A 21,473-nucleotide genomic window follows, 5' to 3' on the forward strand; every position below is an offset into this window, starting at 1 on the left:
GGGGCCGCTCATGAAAGTGAGCTCAAAATTGGGTTCCATAGACCCCAGTGGGCTTTCATTGGGAGAAGGAGATTTGTGAAAACTACAAAGAAGTATCAATTCAGCCTCCTTATGCTGAGAAGCCCACAGTATGGCCTTGGGCAGTACATGACACTGTGTAGGGTACCTGACAGTCTTCTCACTCAGATGGAGCTTCAGGTGTAGTCTGATCAGAAGCATCCAGGGAGCAGTGTTATGTCACTAACCTGGCCCCGACCACCCATGTCCAGGGCTGGTGTGGACACTGAGCAAGTGGTGAAAGAGCCAACATGAACTAGTTTAGAGGTCAAGTCTCTGCTTTGCTTTTCTTCTTTTGCCAATCTTGCTTATCCACTAACCAGTGGATATTTTCAAAGAACAAATATGGCAAGAACCAAAGTTCTTAATCTTGATTTGTCTCTTTCAGATCTCAAGGGTATGATGCATTTTCATCAATAAGAATGACTCTTTGTGGGCGCCTGGGTGGCTCAGTGGGTTAAGCCGCTGCCTTCGGCTCAGGTCATGATCTCAGAGTCCTGGGATCGAGTCCCGCATCGGGCTCTCTGCTCAGCGGAGAGCCTGCTTCCCTCTCTCTCTCTCTGCCTGCCTCTCCATCTACTTGTGATTTCTCTCTGTCAAATAAATAAAATAAAAATAAAATATTAAAAAAAAAAAAAAAAAAAAGAATGACTCTTTGTGACCATAACTCCTAAACGGGGGCAGAGATTATGAAAATCAAGCCAGGCTGCATGGAGCCATTGAAAGGAAGTAAGAAAGCAAACGTTTCTTATTGGCCTCCACAGCCAATAAGATTCATTGCTTTCTCTAGCACAGCCCTCAGCTGTATCTAACTGCTCTGGGTCTTTCTTCCTCTGGACAAGGTAAGGCCCAAATGGATGAAGGATGTGTGTGTGTGAGAAGCTAAATAAGGCCTTAACCAGTTGTATGAGTTAGTTGCGATTATATTCAATATTCGTGATGTTGCTTAACATTTATTAAATAAGTATGGTGTGCTAGGCCCTGTGTTAAGTGCAGAAAATGAACAAGGAGCGATCTTGGCATTAGTGAGAGAGTTGAACATGCAAAGAAGAAAGTATAACCTCAAATTTAGTGACAGAACTAAATTCAGGGCATTACAGGAGAACAGATAGGGAAGAGTAATTTGGGCATGGCTGATGGAGGGATATCTGAGAAGACTTCCACCATGGAGGAGGTAAAGTCTGAACTGAAACTTAAAGACTAAGTAGAAGTTATATGAAGGTTAGAGAAGATAGGTGTTGGTATGTAGGACATTCCAGGAAGTGAGACCACTTCGTGGTCTCACCAAGGAAGCAAAGCTAAGGAAGACCATAACAGCATCCTGTAGCCAGGACACAAGGGAGCAGTCTGATGTCGCATGAAGTTTAAAACAGGAAATGGAAAAATATAATGTCAGAAAGGCAAGGCCAAGATGGGTTCTGTGGATCTTGTAGAGGAGGAGACTGGATTTTGTCTGTGGGTAATGGAGAGTTCTAGAAGAATTTCCAGTAAAAGGTACAATATGAGAGGCATGAAGGCAGTGGGGATGATGCATTTATGGGAGAAGGGACTGGCAGTGGGCAAGGAACAAAGGGAGGCAGTAGGCTATGTAGGTTCATGAAGGCACTGCTGGAGCACGGGTGGAGGGGTTAAAAAGAGGAAATATTCAAGAAGTATAAGGGGAGGGAAGCCAGCAGGATCTCAGGACAGCCAGAATATAGGAAGTGAGAGAAGAAAGAGTCAAGGCAAATTAGCTTCATAGACTATATTCCTAAAAGAATGGAAAGACTGCCAGTTGAGACAGAGAGCCTGGGAGGCAGAGATTTCTAGAGGGAAAAAGAAAGGTGTCAGTTTGGCCGTTTGCCTTTGAGATACCTGGTGGGGCTGGTGATGGCAGGGGGTTGGGGGACAGCCTGGTAGATGAGTCAGAAGCTAGGGAGATAAGCATTGGCTAGGGATTATTATTTGACTTTTTACTAATCAGGTCCAGCACGTTCAGCGAGGGGTGAGACTCCCCTGGCCTCCCCTCATCCTGAGACTGGAGCTCCATTGTCCCAGCTCCCTGGGTCTTGACTCGTCCGACATCCTGCTGGTGGTTTGCTGTCTTTCCACCTCGGTCCCTTGCTCATGCCTTGTCCAAGGCCCTGCCCACAGGAAAGAGGTGGGAATGTTTGTTAGTCCCAGCTTGGCAAATTAGAGTGGGCAGCTCTGTGGAAACAAAGCCACAAAATAACTTCTGTCTGAAACCTCACCCGCTGGGCCACCTACCCAGCTCCTAAATCCTGCCCCTGCCGCTCGCTGCTAACAACCTAGACTTTTTGAACATATTTCAAAATTAAGCTAAAGAAACTAACCTTGAAAGAAAAGACATGTATTTACTTTAGCGTTTGATGAGCCTGTAGGCAGGGTTTTAGAAAGTAGGTTTCTATGGCCACATTCAGTGTGATTCAAAGCAAGTGGGCAGGAGAAACCAGGGAATGTGGGGTCACAGGACACTGTGTTTGAAAGGAAAGCCTCCTCCCACCCCCGCTCCCTGGACCTGCTGTGATTAGCAGGGCAAGTGGCTAATGACTGAGCAGTGGCCTGGGGGCTGGGGGATGGTGGGGAGGGCCTGTGGTGACAGGAAGAGATCCCTGACTGTGCTTTTCCTACAAGCCACAGAGAGACGGGCTGCCACTGTCAACTGCCCCTCTCTACTTGCGGGAAATTTCAAGGGGCCAGGGAGAGAGGGCGTGTTTGAGAAAGGACAACTATCTTGGAGAACATCCACATAAGGCTTCCAGCTCAACCAGCGATTCCATTCTGTAGGTTGGGGACCTCTATTATAAAATCATGTTGCAGGGTATGGGGGGAGGGAGGGTTGGGAGGAAGAACACTTTCACAGGTTCACGTGGTGAAAGCCAGGCAAAATGGTGACTGGCAGGGAAGGACATCTCAACTACACACCCAGGACACACACTCCTTGTACTGTTTTTCTCTGATTCATTTCTATTTCTTTTCGGATCCAATTTGTCAGCATTTAAAAAGTTCCTGGTAGTGAGTCCACCCTACCTGCCCCTTCCTAGGGCTTGTTGGAAGCCCGTAGGTGCCCACAGCCATGCTGGCTGTCTGCACATGTTCTTTCTTCCTGGCCGCTCTGTCATCAGCCAGGGCTGAGCTGCTGCCGGCTCAGTCAGCGTGTGTGGATGACAGAGCTCTGGCAACAAATTCACTATTAAAAGCAGAGGGCAGGTGCCTGGCTGGAGGAAAAGCATCTTTTTGCTGGTGGGATGCTTCTGGAGTTAGTCTACCTAGCCCTTGGCTTCTTATCCAAAGAAGCACCGTTCACCCTGAGGCTAGGGCAACAGAATGGAAGAAGCTCCTCCTCTCAAATAAGGATTTGCTCTGGTTCAAGGGAATAGGATAAACAAAATGAGTATATTGAAAAAATGACCCAGGCTAAGATTCACTGCCATTTGCCAAAAGGGCAGAAAGAAAAGTCAAAGGAACAAGTTTACTCTTCACCAGGTTCCCTAGGTGTCTCCTAATGTTTATTCCTGATTGTTTTGCAGGACTCACTCAAACAAAGCAATGTTGAAATGTGAACTCTAGGCGCGCCTGGGGGGCTCAGATGGTTAAGCATCTGCTTTCAGCTTGGGTCTTGGTCCCAAAGCCCTGGGATTGAGCCCTGGATTGGGCTCCCTGTTTAGCCAGGAGCCTGCTTCTCTCTCCCCTTCTACTGCTCCCCCTGCTTGTGCTCTCTCACTCTCTCTGTCGGGTAAATAAATAAAATCTTAAAAAAAAAAAAAAGTGAACCCTAAGATAAGTTTTTCATATTCTAGCACGTGTTCACTGGCACAGATTGTCTTATTTCCTTTTTCAAGATGTTTTCAAATTGCCGTTGGACCATTCCTCCTCACCTCTCCCACTTCCTTCCTTCCACCCCTCACTGGAAACGCACTGCCAGAGGTAGAGACAGACAACCGAAGATGAAGATTTTATCCCTCTTTTGAGTCATGAGCCATATACGGAATCAAGGAATCCCCCCTTCACTCCCGACATCTTTCTTCACCTACCTCCTAAGACTCCACGCTCCCCTGGCTTTCCTCCTTCATAGTCTCCCTCTTTTCTCCCTGACCTGTAAACTTGGGAGGATGGGATTCTCCCTCTATCAACACTCCCTCCCCTTCTGACCTCACCTGGACCCTGTGTATGCAGACACTCAAAGTTACATTTCCAGACCAGACCTGATCTGCTGAGCTCCAGACGCCCATAGCACATGCCTACTCACCATCTCCACCTGCTCCACAGGCAGCTAGCACGGAGCATGTGCAGGATTCCCCACCATCCCCAACCCTCCCCAGCTCCAACCTCAGCCTTCCCCATTTCAGTCAGCAGAGAGTTGTCCCTTCCAGGACCCGAACACTGAAGCCATCCTAGACCCTACTATTTCCTCTACCCCCACCCTCTAATCTATCAATAATTGTGTTGTCTTTTTAATTAGATCTGGAATCAGCCCATTCTCACTCTGTGTTGTATGTGCCGCATGTGGTGAGAAACTCTTAAGAAAGCAGCAAAAATTAAATCTAAAAATCTAAAAATTCTGCTTCTTGCCATATTAGCCATAGTTAAGTGCTTATGGGCCATGTGTATCTTGTGGCTCTGGTACCGGCCAGCGGTGCTCACTCCTTTCACCAAGACCACCCTGCCCCGGCCACTAAACATCTCTTGCGTGAGTGACTAATACTAATTATAGCCCCTGAGGTGATGTTGCTCCTTCAGCCTTCACCAGCTGGTAGCCAGAGAAATCCTTTGGGAACGTCTTAGGTTATGCTGCTTCTTTGCTCAAAGTCATCCAAAAGCTCCCATGCATGTGTAGCAAAGTCTTCAGAATGGCAAGGAAGCCCTTATGAGCTCTAGCTCCTTTTACTTGTCTGACCTCATCAGCCCTTCCCCTTCCAAACTGCTCTCGGGACAGCCACACTGGCCTCCTGCTGCCCCCGCCTCCAGGCTTCCGCATTGGCTCTTCCCTCTGCTGAGTATGCGCGTCCCCCAGATGGCCTCCCGGTTCATTCCCTCTCCTCCTTTCCTCCTCCCAATCTCGACCACCACCTTCTCCGTGAGACTTGTTCAGATCGCTTTTTAAAATGTGAACCCTGCCCCTCTCACCAGCAGTCCTGCCCTCCCCTATGTACCCTACCCCTCCTCACTTTTTCTCCACAGCACTCATCTCTTTTCAACAAATGATAGACATTCACTAGTTAATCATATCTGTTGTCTACTCTCCAGCAGGAAATTTTGTCTAGTTACTCACTGCTGGAAAACTGGCCCAGAGGAGGCCTGCCATAAATATTTGTTCAATAAATAAATGGAGTTTTAGAGCTGGAAGGAGCCCTGGAAATATTCTTGGATGAAGCAGCTGAAGGTTAATGAGGTGAAATTAGTCACTGTAGACCCACGATAAGTTCAAGGGAAGAACTGGACCAACAGTCCCTAGGTGTCTTCACTGGGCAGTCCCTGATTAAGACCTCCCTTTCCACCATCTTTGCCACAACCAGACAGAGAGCCAATGTGGACACCAACCTAACTGCAAAGCCAGGGGTATTTTATCACTTTTTTCTTGGTAAGCTTTTGTATCATTTTACCATTGGTCCTTCTTCTCTGGTAACTTGTAGAAAGCAAGGAACCAGGTGGAGGCTCGGGCTAATGGCTATTCTTACCCCCGTATGTCCCAATGCCAAGACTCTTGGAAAACTGTAAACACACATGGTTGCTGGGATTTCCCTACAGCAATTTATCAGTCTTGTTTAAAAAAGAAACAAACAAACAACAAAATCATGTTTTCATCATATAATTGCTAAATTAGTATTTGAAAAAAAGCTGATGAGCAAGAACAAAGTGATCCTCCACTGCATCACTGAAATATTTCTGACAATCCAGTGTAGATAAGAAGGAAAGTGGACCCCAGATCCCACTCTGAATTAGGGGTTCATCTGTCCTCCTACAGCTGTAAGGAAAAGCCATCTGAATATACACATTTTTAAATGCCTTGGGATGACAGTTCTTCTGCTGCCAATTCTGATTCAAAAAGAAAGTACAGTGAGCGAGTTTGAGCTTCATAAACAGACCTGTTCATAACAGTCCGGCTCACAGGTGCAGAGCTACACAGCATGATATTAGCAAAAAGCCTGGAAGACTCCATCCATGGCTCACTGGACGATTTAACTTGCCAGAGGATGTAATTAAGAGCAAAGTTATCTTTCTAGTCATTCCTTCATTACTCAGATAACTCAATTGGAGACTTTTTGGGAGATGCCAGATTTGGAAATAAAATCCTTACAGACGGCACTGAAATGTCATGAAGATTATACCAGAAAACAAATAGATGCACATAGACAATCTTCTGAACATACCAGAAAATTAGATCTCAGGAGAGATGTGGGGCTCAGATGTAAAATCAAGGGTAGGGGCGGAGGCAGAGTACAGCGAAAGACACAATCAGCAGCTTCCGGGAGAGAGAGGAGCCCCGGAAGAGCCGGTGCTCCCGCAAGTTACCTTGGGTGGCGCTCTTCATTGCTTGCACTAACTTGCCCCTTCCAGCTCCAAAACCATTATCTCCATAGTCCAGGTCACTGTCACTAGCACTGCCAGCACTGGCAGAGTACGCACACATTCTGGGTACCTTGTCCTAAATAAGTAATACGAGACCGTTAAGATTATTCACGCAAGTCGAATGTGGCAGAAGATCCTGCGAGGATGGGACACGGTTCAGATGGGCTGTGACGCAGTCGCCGTGTGCGCAGAATTCCATTCCACTGCCCCACCCCCAAGAACAGCTCTGCCTTTCCTGTCTGTCCATTTACTGGAGCTGCAGGTGCAGGGCTGCGGTAGCGAAGCTATTGACCACTCTGCCATAGTCCCAGGCCCAGGAAAGTCGTCATAGCTACCCGCTCTGCATTTTGTACACTTACTTCTTTAGGGGGGGGGGGTCTTATTTTTCTCAAGTGCCTATTATGAGCTGCTGTTTCAAGCCTAATGGCTTATTTGCTTAACTGATCTCATCACTGGCTTTCAAGTATCAGAGGGTATGGGGAAAAAAATCAACCTTGAGAACAAAAGAATGAAGGCTTGCCTAATTTATGATTTCCTTCTATCCCTTGAAAGGACAGGAGCCTTTAGGAAAGTATGCTACTGCTAACCCTATATACTCCTCACATCCACTGGAGGTTGATGGGTTGAAGGACCCAGTCTCCACTCTTGCTCGCAGGTACACACAGCCTGGCCCTTGAGTTGTCACTGGTGTGGCGATAAGGCTCTGTCAGGAATTGCTGAGGTGGTCGATGCTGTATAAACAGTATCTCCCTTTGTGCACAGAATCAGAATCCTAGATCTGGGATTGCAGTTTGGTGTACAGAATTATAAAAGAATGTCTCTTAGGTCTGCAGGCTGCCCTCTTAGAACCAGTTATTCCCCACCCATCCCAGACAGTTCCAGTCTTTTGAAGTTTCTAAAGTCTGTTTGGGAGGGTGTCATTCGTTTGGAAATCATAAAAACACACTTTAGGATGTAAATCCCCTCATCTGGAGTTGTAAGTACAAGCTGCTACTCATCCCTTTGTTCCTTTTTTCATTGACTCATTCATTCACCCATTCAACAGATGTTTATGGAGTGCCTATTCTCTGCTAGGAGGAGGGAGAGGCTCTGGAGGTACGGGGCTCAATATGTGGGATACTGATAGTCCAGCAAGGATGTTATTCATGGGGTGCTAGGGGAGCCCCACGTCTTAGAGTTCTGGTACAGCCCCAGTAACACTTTCTGCAATAGGATGAGCTGAATCTCTTCATGCCTCCATTCAACAAACCCTAATGGAGCCAGGCCCTGGGCTGGGTGCTAGAATTATAAGCTAACTCTTACTTCCAACTTTCTCCCCCTGGCAGTCCGCAAAGCAGGTTTCTAAGTTCCAATTCACAGCGGTGACTCTCTCAGATCAGAACGAACTTTCCAGTGAGCAGACCTGGGCAGGGTGATGAGGGAGAGAACCCCAGAGAGGTGTCTGTGCTGCTGGGCAGGTATGCTGGGTGAGGAGTGTCCTGCCATCACATGTAGCAGGAAGGCTCTCACCTGGCCCGCTGTTGTTTTTGTTATTATTATTATTTTTACTTTCTTGGATTTGCCTGAACTCCTTTGCCATTGTCACTACCTGTTGTTTTTGAACGATTTCCCCCACTGACTCTGGGTGTCTTTAGGGTTTTCTCAACTCTCCGGTTCCCAAAGCGAGCACAGAGTTCTTAGAACAGGGCTTCTCAAAGTATTTTCCATGGCCCAGCAGCATCGGCACCACCTGAGTATTTGTTAGATATATTTGGACTTCAACTCATCAGTACCAAGTCAGACATGGCATGAATGGATGTGGAGCCTCCGTGTGGTTCTGATGCCCACTCATGTTTGGGAACCACTGCTTTAACACTTTTTTGTCTAAGCTAAAGCATGATAGACTACACTGTTTTACTCTTTTGCCTCCTAGGCTCCTGCCTTGAAGAGTCTGCCATTCTGAGTGTCAGACATGGAATTCTAGTCTGAGGGAGAGGGCCAAGTTCTAGTCCCAACTCCTGAGTACAGACCCTGAATATGGTCTAGCATCTCTCTGGAGTAAATTGAGGCTATGGGCCCCGAGAATTTCTTTCCCTACTTGTCCATGAGTCCATACTGAGGGGCTAAAGGCTGAAAGAAGGTCCGGCCCCATTGATTGTGGGGGACCCAAGATGTGGGCTGATCTGGGTATTTTTCATCATAGTTGAAAGAAACTCTACTAGAAAGAGCAATGGAGGCTCCTAATGCAAGGACTGGAAGAGACAAAGGCAGCAGGAGTGAGAAGAGTTAAGGAAGGGCGGGGAAGCTCTGGTAATTGATCCATATGTTCTTCTCCCCACCCTTCTCACTGCCGGGTACCAACAAAGAGCTTGAAGGGGCCAACCCAGGACAAGTTGAGAAATAGTGAACAGGGTGAATATGGCCCAGGTAACCAGCTGGAGGGGTAAAGAGGAGGAAGCACAGAAGGGAATACCACGTAACCCTGAGGAACAATAGAAATAACCCTGAGCTGTGAGCAACTTCCTAGGTCCAATCACATGTCAGGAGGCCTATGTGTGCCATCTCAGGGTGGAGGAAGATCTCCCAGCAAAAATGGTAGAGACTGAAGAGACATTGACAATGGCAAGTCATTTGACTACTCTGGGGTATAATTATACCTCCTTTACCTGTCTCACAGGAATGAGGTGAAGGTTAAAAAAAAAAAAAAAAAAAAAGTAAGGATAAGGTCATGAAAAAGTGTCATTATATCATTCTCAATGGTGCTCTCGTGGCTTGGGAAAGTGAGTGCCCATTGTGTAACATCTAATCTAGGCAGAGCTTCCATGCCTCAAGGACCTAGGGGCAGATCTGTGGAAGCATTTCAATTCCTCCCAACAGCCCATGGTGTTCCTTAACAATGCAAGGAAGAAGGTGAGCCTTGGGCCTTAGTTTTTATTCACTGAGCCAATGACAAATTTGATCCCAAAATTGAATCTGTCGTTGAAGGGTTTAAGGAAGTCATTTTTCACCATCAGGGCAACACTCCCTTACCTGGGTCTCAGCCATGGGGCCTTCACCCCCCCAGTCTGGAAGCTGCTCGCTTGTAATGGCGTTTTCGGTATATTCAAATGACGAGCAGGTCTGAGGCCTTGGCTCTGCTTCATTCTGCTTTTGGGAATTGATTTTTCCTAAATGAGAAAATATACATGAAATCACAATCTGCTTCCTTCAACTCTTTACAAGTTTAGGGAGGGAAGTGGGGGAGACATTCAGCATTAATAAAAAAGGCCCAAATACAGTCAGAGCTGGGTATCTCAACATTCTGTAAGTCTGTGTTAACCAAAACATCCACACTGCATAGCTAGGGATATCTATCGAGGGTGTCCATCTTGGAGAGCTGAAGGCAAACTCTTCCACAAAACGCTGACAGACTTTTCATGTTACGAAGGGGTCAGCGGGCAAACCCTTTGAGAAACACCCATTCCTCCTCAAATAGTGTTGATCATCAAATAATAAACAGGTTTCCTTTTGGGAGCACTTCTCAGAGCCCCCATTCCACTACTGAAAAATTGTCGTGATGTCCAAAGAAACGACTTGAACTAGAAGCCCTAAAGAATACACCCTACGTTGAAGATACTACTACAAATTTAGAGATAAAAGTCTTTTCCAGATCTTTTTTTTTTTTTTTTAAGGATTCCTATTTAGAGTTTAAGTGTATTCTGAGAATGTTACGTTGTCTGATTTCAAAAGCGGACCTTTCCCCCATGCTTCTTTTGAGCTTAACTTCTGATAATAAAGGGAAAGAAGAAGAAGACGATGACGACGACGATGAAGCAGCAGCAGCAGCAGCAGCAGCAGCAGCAGCAGCAGCAGCAGCAGCCCTTCTCAAACATACTTGGGCAGGGAACCCTTATTTTCCTAGAATACCCATGACGGTCATTCCCAGTGTGCTCGGAATGTGGCCTGGGCAACTCTGTTCTTAAAGACCTCGTGCGGCAGGACTCTCAAGCTTTTACGTGCCTGCACTTCAGCTGAGCTTTTGTGAAATTGCAGTGTCTGAATGAGGAGGTCTAGAGTGCCTGTCTGAGGTTCCGCATTTCCGGAAAGCTCCGGGGGCGATCCTGATGCTGCTAGCCTATGCATCCCACTTTGAGTAGCGAGGGTGTCATTAGCAGGGAATGATTAAAGAAAGTTCCCCCATTACCCTTAATAGTAGATTAACCTGCAGAGTGAATTCTCTCCTCAGGCCCAAAAGGAGGACCGCTGTTATTATGCTCCATCCTCAGTGATTACCAACGGGACGTGCTGTGCGACAGCCTCTCCACAGCATTTTGCTCCTGAGGAGGAACGAAGTCACTGAATTTTCGTCAGCACTGTGAGACTTGTAACAGTTCCTTCTAATTTTTCATGAGGCGGGAAAGTGAAAAACCAGGTGAAAGGCAGGCATGAGACAGGAAGGGACTCCTCTCAGCGGGAATAACCTCACTTTTCTTTTGTTCCAGCCAGTCCTCCATTCCCTGAGTTTTCAAGTGAGTCGCCCAGGGCCACAGAGGAAAGAGCAGCCTTGGAAAGGCGGGCCAGCGTCTGGACCACAGTGACGCTCTCATTTGGTAGACAGGCAGCTGCGGGGTGGGGACCCCAGTAATACCCCATGGCTCTGTTAACCTCACTCTCTGCATATACTTTTCTTCTTCTTCTTCTTTTATTACAACCCTTCATGACAATTTAATTAAGACACAAACCTCCAAAAACCATCACGGTGAGTATTAGCAGCAAGATCAGAACAATCTCCTTCCAATCCCCTTCTTATGAAGCAATTCAAGGCTTGTGGTTTCTATTCAATTTGTTATAATGACAGTGTTTAATCATGAAGTCTACTCGGCAGCCCGCTGCTGAATTGAGGTCACACATGTGACTATTCAAGCATGGAGCACATAATCTATAACTAAGATTTCGCCCCTGAATCTCTAGAGGCTGTGTCATTAATTAACAATGCGTTTATTTAAAAAATAATATGCATTGCAGCCCTCCGAAATGTAGCCTTGGCTCGGAATGAGCCGAAGTTTGTGATGAAACATTCATGGTAGTTGGTATTGTATGAAGAACTCAGCCACAAGAATAGCTCAATCACATTTATTTGAAGATATTTAATTAAAAGTCTTCTTTTCTAATTTCTCAAAAGCCGACAGGATAATTTCTACTTGTGGCTCCTTTCTAGTCATCAAATCATAAAAGAGAGTCTTTAGAGTTTTAGTTCAGATGCTTATGCATGTCATAAATGCAACGTTAAGCCATGCAAGTTAAAAATTATTTAGTGTCATCCTGCACTACAATAAATATTTTTAATCCTGAGGGAACAATGAAAAAACTCTGACCCTTAGCCTGGTCCTATCTTGAATCACGGAAGCTTGTTTCAATTGACTGTGACGAAGGGGTGGGGGGTGCCTCTCAGCAGGAGGCTCATTCCACTCTATTGCATTTAATGCACAAACTACCCCTGGTATATCAAACGAAGTTTTTTATAGATCAACATATAAATATATTTGAGCAGGACAGGAATATGTCAGAAGACATACATTTCTCGTTAGAGGGCAAACAACAATTCCGCTAAATTTATGTCTCGGGCCTAAACTGGTCTATATTCAGAGTTAGGTTTTATTTATTTTTTATTTTTATTTTTTTAAAATATTTTATTTATTTATTTGACAGGCAGAGATCACAAGTAGGCATGGAGGCAGGCAGAGAGAGAGAGGGGGAGGCAGGCTCCCTGCTGAGCAGAGAGCCCAATGCGGGGCTCGATCCCAGGACCCTGAGATCAGGATCTGAGCCCAAGGCAGTGGCCTAACCCACTGAGCCACCCAGGCGCCCCCAGAGTTAGGTTTTAAAAGAGAAACTCCTATGTGTATGTTGTGTGGGCCTTTTTTTTTTTTTTCCCCCATCAGTTTATATTTCCATATACCTATGCTTAGGTGCTTGCTTCCTTTCCATGTGTGTATATCCCGTGCTGTAATACTAAGAGCCCATAATGTTTAACACGTGTCTTTTTACTTTTTGTTTGAGGACCTACAGAGATTTTCACACACCCACATTCCCATTGGGTAGAGGTCACTGACAGATCTCCTGGTGGAAACCTTTCCTGCTGCCTGTTTTCCATTTTTTGTCAGCAAGTGCATTATTTCGGTGTGGAAACAGTCTGCTTTGGAAGGCCGAAGGCAGTTTACCTGAGGAAGCTGGTTTGGGGAGGCGACTCTCAAGAGGCCGTATGGCCCTGGCCGTCATGATGGGGTCGGATGTGGAATGCACAATGGTATTATCTGCAGAGGCCTGGCTGTCTGCAGAGGAAGGCACTTCTCGTTCAAGGGTTTGAGCTCTGATGGAAGAAGCAGCACAGAGTGCCGGCTGGAGAGACAGGATGGGCTCGGTGTCCTCTGGGAAGTCTGGGTGGCACAGGTACCGCCCTGTGGAGCGATTTCCCGAGTCCGGGAGTGGGAAGGTTCCAATCCCACTGTCCAGCGTCCTCATCAGGCAGTTGGATTCTAGACAGAATAACATAGTGAGGATTAGAGAAGGCTCACATACAAGGATAAAAGGATCGTGAGCATTAGTCTCTGATCTGGAGGAAGGGGGGTATCTAAAAGGAAGAAATTCTTCTAACGGCGTAGTAAGTTTGAAGTGAGTGGCATCACACCGACGTTTAGTTGAACATGGAAATATTCCCTTCACATAATATGAGGGAAGACAGCCAGCCATTACTGGCATTAAGACTCACATGTGCTTATACCCTGGATGGCTCACTAGAGTTATCACAGAAAAAAAAAAAAATCATTAGAGACCAAAAATGAATTTTGGTCACCTTTATTTCAATTGGAAATCATATGACTTCAACAAATTAGGTGAAATTTATTAATCAAAATACGATGAGTAATGAGCACACATAACACATTGAAGTGATGTCCTCACAGAGGTAATTATGCATCTCTTACATGAATTATCATCCACCTGACAGCTAACTCAGTGTCTGTCCTCTCAATTTAACTGCAAGTAGTGCACATGCTCTAAAGGTCATTCCAAAAGGTACCTTACCCATGATATTACCACTGTATCACGTGGGCTTCATCTGACCCAACTGCCATTTGAAGTCAATTTCTTGAGAAGACTACAGAGTCACTGCCTGTCTTACCCCCTTACTTCACCCAATGACACAACCCATCAGTACCTGTTGGATTTCTTGTCACTTCCAGAGATCCCTGAAACTATTGTTCCCTAAAATGAATCAAGTTGATTTCACTGCACGTGTGTAACATTTTCTGATGTGTCTCATCTTTAAGAAACTTTATATACAGGCAGAAATACAATACTGGCAAAAATGATTGCATATTTGATTTCTGAAATGGTTGATCCAAGCCGATGAGACAACTTCCTAGTTCTGCTCATCGCTCCCAAAGTCTCCTATTTATATGATAATTCTAGAATAAAACATTCTTAATAAAAGTTTGTATCAGCATCTTACAGTTCTAAGACTTAAGAAACACTTAGTACCCTATTGGGCATGGTGGCAGATATAACAGAATATGGCATACTCTTTGCATCGAGATGCTCAACAGCTAACATTTTAGTGGTGCTTTTATGGAACATCTTCCAAAGTGGGAACTGCCAATAACTACTGTACGGACCCCAACACAGGATTCTTAAGCTCTGGAGCTCTCAGATTCCTTGAGGCAGCTGTGAGGATACAAATCCATCCAATCTCTAGAATTTAGAATGCTACGGAACATCCTGTGAAAGATAGCTGAAAGGGTTAAATAATGAAGAGTGACATATGCAAAATGTTTAACTTACTTATCAGATATTAGCTGGTACCTGGTAGGTGGATAGTTTATCCACAAATGCCTTCTTAACACAATCCCATTTGGTACACAATCCCATTGGGCAATTAGTACCAGAATTCCAGAACCTGTCCATTCCCTACCCTCTTCCGCAAAACCTCTTTGCTGCAAGTGAATAGTACAGTTCTGGGAATTTCCTAACACTAAGGTAAAAAAAAAAGTGGGGGTGGGGGGTAGGGCTGTGGATAGACCTGTTACAGGTTTCAGTAGGTTTGGTGCTGGTTTTAGAGGCACTTGGAAGACAAAGTCCCTATCAAAGAAGAAGCTTCTATTTTCAAAGAGGTGTTTATTGGGAAGATGAAGATACCCTCTCTCACTGAGCACCCTCATACACCATGGGACCTCAGACACTGGTCAGGGACTGCCGGAGCACAGATTCATATGGCGACAGCCAGGGGCGGGCTTTTCTTTTTCACAATCAGTAGGGCTAAGCCTTAGCCCCATTCATTTCAAGGCCTCCACCTGGCCAGCTTTACTCTCAACCAGCTTCAAAGATTGTTCATAGTCTTCTCTATTCATTTCCTCCTCAGTGAAGGGGGCCTGATTGTTACAGAAGGGCCTTTTTGAGAAAGGAGCAGCTGTTTGCCTGGGGAGGCATTGCCAGATGAGTTTGAAAGGAAAGACCCTGCTATTCAGAACTCAAGGTCTTTTCTTCCTTTTTGCCTAGAAATAAAAAACCCTCAGAGTTAACATGTCCCTGTGTTGTACTTGGGGCAATTCAAAGAGGCTGAACTTCTTCGGTCTCACACAAGCAAGTGGGTCTTCCTCAGAACCAACCCAGGGCTGGGCAACAGGAAGCGGACTCACAGGCTATAACAGCTGAGCTGTGTTAGTCCCCGAGTGCCCCGGGCTGCCGCCTCCCATGATAACTTACTCCCAGCCCCTTCAGGATTGCATAGCCCTGACCTAAAGCATGCTCGGCAGGATGAGACAAGGGAGATCTTTTCCTTTTGTGGACACAAATCATTAAGTTTGCCTGCTTACTGCAGCCATTAGGACCTCACTCCTATCTGGCATCATGTCATCACTTTTGCGACCTTATAAGGTAAGAACTATCATCACCATCCACAAGTGAGGAATCCTAGCCCCAAAGGGTTAAGTAACTTGCCCAAGGTCATGCGCTATAGAGAAAGAGCTTGAATTTGAATCCAGTCAGGTGTAACTACAAAGATCCGGCTTTCAACCATCAAGCTATCTTGATCCTTCTTCCCCAAAGTACAGATAAATCCAGAAGGGGGCTCCACTCAGTTACGAGTCACTGAGGCCACCTTGTGAGCACAAAACTCATAGAATCCCTCCTCCTACCCCCCCACCCGCTGTTCCTAGGCAAGGTGCTCAGTTTCTCTGGTATCAGAGCAGAGACTCCTGAAATCTAGCTGGCTCCCATGTTCCCCATCTCAAGGTGTGAGTCTACTCTTAACTTTCCCTGTATTTACATGGCTGTTGCCCCATGCAGGGTGCCTGTACACCCTGATGGGCATGTTTTCTGAGGACCATGATTGCTCAGTAATGCTTCCTTCTGCCTTCTTCAGTTGTATCCATAGATGTCATGCCAAGGTTTCTCTGGCATTGATTGCAGCTCTCTGGACTAGGCAATAGGCATTGCCTCCAAGGTCAGTTTTTCCGGCTTTGCCTAAAAACGCATCCCCCTCCCCCACCCACCAAATATTTGATGGCTCAGAGAGCACTGAATCCAGTTCCCTCCAATGAAGACTCAAAAAAAGAAAAGGAGATCCTTGGCTGCCTTTTCAGTGATTTTTCCGGAGAGAAAGCCCCAGCCCCCAAAGCCCCGTAGGTGCTGGCTTGGTCTATGAAGCAAGGCAGGGAATAGGGCAAGGAGAGGTCTGGGGCAGGAAAAATGATGAAGGCAGGCTAGGTACGGTATACCCTTCTGAAAATACCAACATTTTCCCGGTTTCTGGCCCCTTAAATTATTTTCCTTCCCTCCTTCCCTTTTCTAATATTATCATACCAGAATCTGTAAAACAGGACTTCTGGTATTCTCAGATTCTCTGAGAACTGTGTGTTTGACACTAAACTCACAAACCACCTGCTATTAAAGTCATTTTTTATTTCTAAAAATTACAGGTGCCAAATGTAGCGAATTTGAAAAACTCATTTGTAAGTACCTATGAAATGAGATGTAGACAGTCCGGGACTCAGGCCCCATATGCCAAGTTTCACCCTCAGGCAAATTTCTCCAGAATGCAAAAACCTTTGGAAATGGAGTTTATATTGAAAATGCTGACACCTTCTTTATGTAGTTTCTTTAAGGTGCTGTAAGTTTCTCACAGTTCGTAAAAATATTGTAACCTGAAAAAATTGTTAGGTACTGTACTTTTGAAGCCAGCTTTTTGTCCCCCCTCGGAGAATTATAAGAATCCACAAAGTAATTAAATGGCTGTGATGGGAACAGAGTTCAAAGCAGCAAGCTGACCTTGCATCTCGAATGAGCTGACAGTCTTGATCTTGACAAGTATAAGTTCACGTTTGTGGGTGTGAGAACAGCTGCCAACAGGGCCTTTCTAATGAGTTCAAGGGTTGGGTCTCTGGATGGACCAGCAGGTTTCATTCTTCCAAGGTCATCGATCACATCTCTGACCCTGGTCAGTCCTCCTACCTACTTCTCATTGTCCCATTTGCCTTCTCTCTCTCTCACTCTCTCAAGGTTAAGTTCTCTCACTTATTGGCACTGACAAGCCCTAGACGTTTCATGGGATGACTGAGAGTGGTGCTTCCCAGACCTCTTAAAGTCATAGCACACATAGAAAATATTTAGCTCACTGAGGAAAATACTGGCTACTTGAGAGCTGATGGCTCCACATCTCAGCACCCCTGGGATCCATTCAGGCCATCAGCAACAGAATGGCAGGGAATCTCTTACTTGCAGGATAGACTCAGGATATTTTACTCAAACCTCAAATGCATCACTTTGCATATCTCCAGCAGGCAAGGAGATGGACATCTTTATTGTCTCTTAGCAGCTGATACAGAAATTTCTAGGCCCTCCTTTTTTTGGGAAAAATCTCAAAGTGCTTGGATTAGGAATATTGTCTGGCATTGAAGCTTGAAGTTACTGTGCCTAAGAGGGAGACGAGCAGCCCAGCTGTGGGGTGAGTAGCCAAAAAGGGTGAGGTTCTACACGGGATGGTGGAGGAAGGAGTTCTGGAGAAACATTTCCAATGGGGATATGTCTACTCTTAACTTAGGGTGCAGAGTATAAAATCCTCACTCAATTCACCAACGAGAATTAGCACCTTATATTCCCTGCACCAGGAATCCTGGCAGGTGCTTTTAGTTTCCTCATCTGAAAATTAGATCATATAGCTTTCATCATGGGGGTGCTTGAGGACTAAAAACACAGCACCTAATAAACATAGTATGATGCCTGGAATAGGCACATGGCTATCATTCAGAAAACAGCACAATTCTCTAAACAAATGTTATTAGACTGTAGACATCCTGGGGGCAGAATGGATTTTATTTATCTCCTCAACATTCTCCTATAAGTCCATTCCTGATTCTATATTGTCTTTTTTCAACATCGCAGTGATTATGTGCTGAGAGAGCTGATAATAACTCTGGGCTGATTGAGTAACTGATTTACTCTCCATCACGAGGGCTCAGCACCGTGCCTGACACATAGTCAGTTCTCACCATATGTATTGAAAAGCACAGGTGGAGAAAAAACAGCTCTAGTCTTTAGAAAATGCTTCCTGAAATTAAAGTGAATATGCGGGGCGCCTGGGTGGCTCAGAGGGTTAAAGCCTCTGCCTTCAGCTCAGGTCATGATCCCAGGGTCCTGGGATCAAGCCCCGCATCAGGCTCTCTCTTTGGTGGGGAGTCTGCTTCCTCCTCTCTCTCTGCCTGCCTCTCTGCCTACTTGTGATCTCTCTCTCTGTCAAATAAATAAATAAAATCTTTAAAAAAAAAATAAAGTGAATATGATGCTTCCCTTTTGAAACCCCAATCTGCTGCCTTTTGTTTTGACTCTGGCAACAAAAGAAAATAGCTGACTTCCTTCTTCTGTAGAGCTATTTTTCAGATGGTCAGACTTCATTAATTCAGATAGCCAGAGGGATAAGATCATTCAGAATTATTGAATATTTTAAAGGCCAATTTCTTAATACTTCCAAGCCCTTAGAGCAAGGGTCTGTGACCAAGACGAGGACAGCTCCTGGAATGGGGTTTTGGTGTCTTTCTCATTCTCCCTGCCCAGCCGCTTCCTGCAAAGCATCACTGGCCAGACGGTCTCAAGTCTAGAAGTACAAGTAGAAGAAGAAGAAGAAGAAGAAGAAGAAGAAGAAGAAGAAGAAGAAGAAGCAGCCGCCGCCAGAGTGGCACCATCACCCTGGCCCTCATCCTCAGGGATTCTTGATGTGGTGATGTCGTGCTGAGTGCTGGCATCCCCACTGAATGCCAGTGCCCATAGTAGTAGAAGAACTAAGCTCTTACAGAGTCCAGTAGTGAGTAGGGACCATCCGTAGTGAGTAGACAAGATCATTTGGTAACATCTTACATGGGTTTACACAAAGCAGTGAGTTTCTCTCTTTTAAAACAATTTGTTCTCTCAAGTGGATTGTTCCAAACTTGTTTTATATTATTTCTTCACACAGTACTGTTATCTTTAATAATAGCTAAAAAGGGAAAAGTTGATTTCCAGCACTCTTTCAGTTAATACACATTTCCATGCTGGTGGAATCTGAATTAGCAATGATTTTTGAGTGTTTCGAAAATGCTGCTTATTTTCCCCTCAGTCTTCTCTTCTGTGTGTCTCCAACTTTTCCTCACAGATCCTATCGCGCAAATCTGTGATCGCTTGAATTTGTAAACTCAGACTCCTGGTAGGGTTAATGTATTTGTCCAAAGAGATTATTGGATAGGAGAGGCTTGAGAAAACCTGACTTGAGTTCCAAGTTACTCTGAGTACTCAGAAGAAGGAAGTGAAAAAACAGCCATCGGAGCCAGAAAGACAAGGCTTGAAGACCCGTGCAGCTACCTGCTAGCCGTGTGACAACAGGGTTCGAAAAATAGTCTCAGCGTGCACAATGCAGCTCATCTGTAGTGAGCCTGGCACAGTGCCCGTGACAAAGCAGGAGCTCCATAAGTTTTCACAAGTGGTCGTCAGGGAAAGGTGAAGGTCCCGAACATACAATGGCGTGGAAACCAACATAAACCAAATGTCTAACGGCACGGTTAGTATTCTACTGCAGCACCTGGGTCTGTCTTACTGAACAACGACCTTGTGGTTATTTCCTAAGCAATTACCTTTCGGCAACCATTTCTTTGGAGGTGAGCTGATTGTCAACATCAATAAGCAATTGCGAATACGGAGCCAAGTACTTGGAGTTGGTGGCAAGCTGCCTCATGCATAGAAAAGATGGAGTCCATTCTCTCAAGAAATCCATTTTGGAGCTGGCACCCTGAGAATCTTTTTTAAAAAGCCTAAATGAATGATGTGGACTGGTGTTCCTTTGCTCACAGACTTATTACATTCTCAGGGTACACGTGCATATTAGTAAGCCACGATTTTCAGTTAGCAAAGGGATAGCTCATCTATCCTAAAAAGTTGTACTCGTTCCTGTGCCATGATCTGCTCGCTCTTACAGGTTCAAACAAACTACTTTAGTCATCACAGATTATTTTTTTTTTCCTCTTCAACACTAATAAATCCTAGGAAAAGAGAAAAATTTAAACTCCAAACTTTTTTTTTTTTTTAAATTTTGAGCATTTTCATCACATCTACAAGTTTCAGCCAAAAAAATGCAAGGAGGACCCAATACAACTCACCGGCCAGAAACGGTGTTTGAATGGGTGCTTAGTGGCCGTGCCATATTACTAAGTGGCATGCTTTCTTCTAATGCAAGTGGTCATGTAAATAAGTCTTTGTATGACTTCTTTCCAGGTTCCTAAACATCTTTTAGCGATGTGTGGTATTGGCACCAGGAGCTTAAACCACAGATGGGAGAACAGATCTCTTTATTTGCACATCCTTCTCTTCATCTGTACGGCTGAAACAAGCTAAAAAAAAACAAGCCTGTTGCCAAAGCCACATCAATTACATGTAGGTTATACATTCTAAGTTTATCCCGTGGCTTTCTCAAAGTAGTCAAAAATGACTATATTGGCTATTTATTCACAACTACTGGGTACCTTTGGCTGTGGCATTAAGATGACCTTCTGGAAGAGTAAATTCAATTTGATGGCTTTGGAATGCATGAGAATACCCAGCCTTTGAATTCCAAGTGGATTTAAGCTTTCTGAGACTTGAAAAGTGTAGAGAAGAATGTAAATTTGTTTTCCAGTCCCCTGTGCTCTCTTTGATATAAAGGAAGATCTGGATATTGGGGGTCTGGTGCACTGCCACACACAGAATGAATATGTGAAAATCATAGGGAATTAACATGACAAAATATTAAAGGGAAAAACCAGACCATGAATTTCCTTTGTAAAGATGAAGGACACGTTACTTAAATCAATATAAAAGACGTGCCACCTTACGCAGGGTTGGTATCTGGTGAACAAACACTCTCCATCTAACACTAGCGTCACATAAAATACTGTGCTGCGATGTGATTTAAGGATATAAACTGGAAAAGGTGAGAAATGCGTGTCAAATGCCCACGTAGACCACGAATTCATGGAAATACTTTGTGAATTTATTTACATATCCAGCTGGTAAAATCCCTGAGGGGGGAAAGTTTGCTGTAAGATGTGTTTCTTCCTGTCAATGCTGAAACATTCTGAAACAACTTCTAAGGCTGAGGATGGCTCTTGGTCTAGAATTTTGGGATACATTATGCAACTTTCTGAACACCTCACGGTTCTACAAATGTTAATAATGATCTATATTCTCTTATCCCTCAGGACTAAAAAATCTTGAGATCCTCACATAACTCCTTCATGTCATGCTATGTTACTGTGCTTGTCATGTAAAACAGTGCCCAGACTTGCAGGCAGTGTTTACTGTGATACAGAGGAGTAGACTCATGAGGCCAGTAT

General features: G+C 44.9%; 1 protein-coding gene across 7 annotated transcripts in view; it reads right to left on the bottom strand.

Annotated features, from left to right (window-relative positions):
* The window catches only part of NCKAP5 (NCK associated protein 5), a 971,589-nt gene that overhangs the window by 45,983 nt on the left and 904,133 nt on the right, over positions 1-21,473 (bottom strand). For 5 of the 7 annotated variants that reach the window (XM_045066498.1, XM_045066497.1, XM_045066494.1 and 2 more), the window contains 4 exons: positions 12,807-13,121; positions 9,637-9,773; positions 6,571-6,703; positions 711-2,180 (listed from right to left, as the gene is read on the bottom strand). In XM_045066498.1, the coding sequence (XP_044922433.1) occupies positions 2,032-2,180; positions 6,571-6,703; positions 9,637-9,773; positions 12,807-13,121 (734 nt within the window). In that variant the 3' untranslated portion in view covers positions 711-2,031. Of the gene's footprint in view, positions 1-710; positions 2,181-6,570; positions 6,704-9,636; positions 9,774-12,806; positions 13,122-21,473 lie in introns of those variants that run through there. The other 2 variants (XM_045066499.1, XM_045066496.1) reach the window with 2 other exon arrangements.

Source organism: Mustela putorius, unplaced genomic scaffold (genome assembly GCF_011764305.1).
Source record: "Mustela putorius furo isolate JIRA1106 unplaced genomic scaffold, ASM1176430v1.1 tig00003867_pilon_pilon_pilon, whole genome shotgun sequence".
NCBI lineage: Eukaryota > Metazoa > Chordata > Mammalia > Carnivora > Mustelidae > Mustela > Mustela putorius.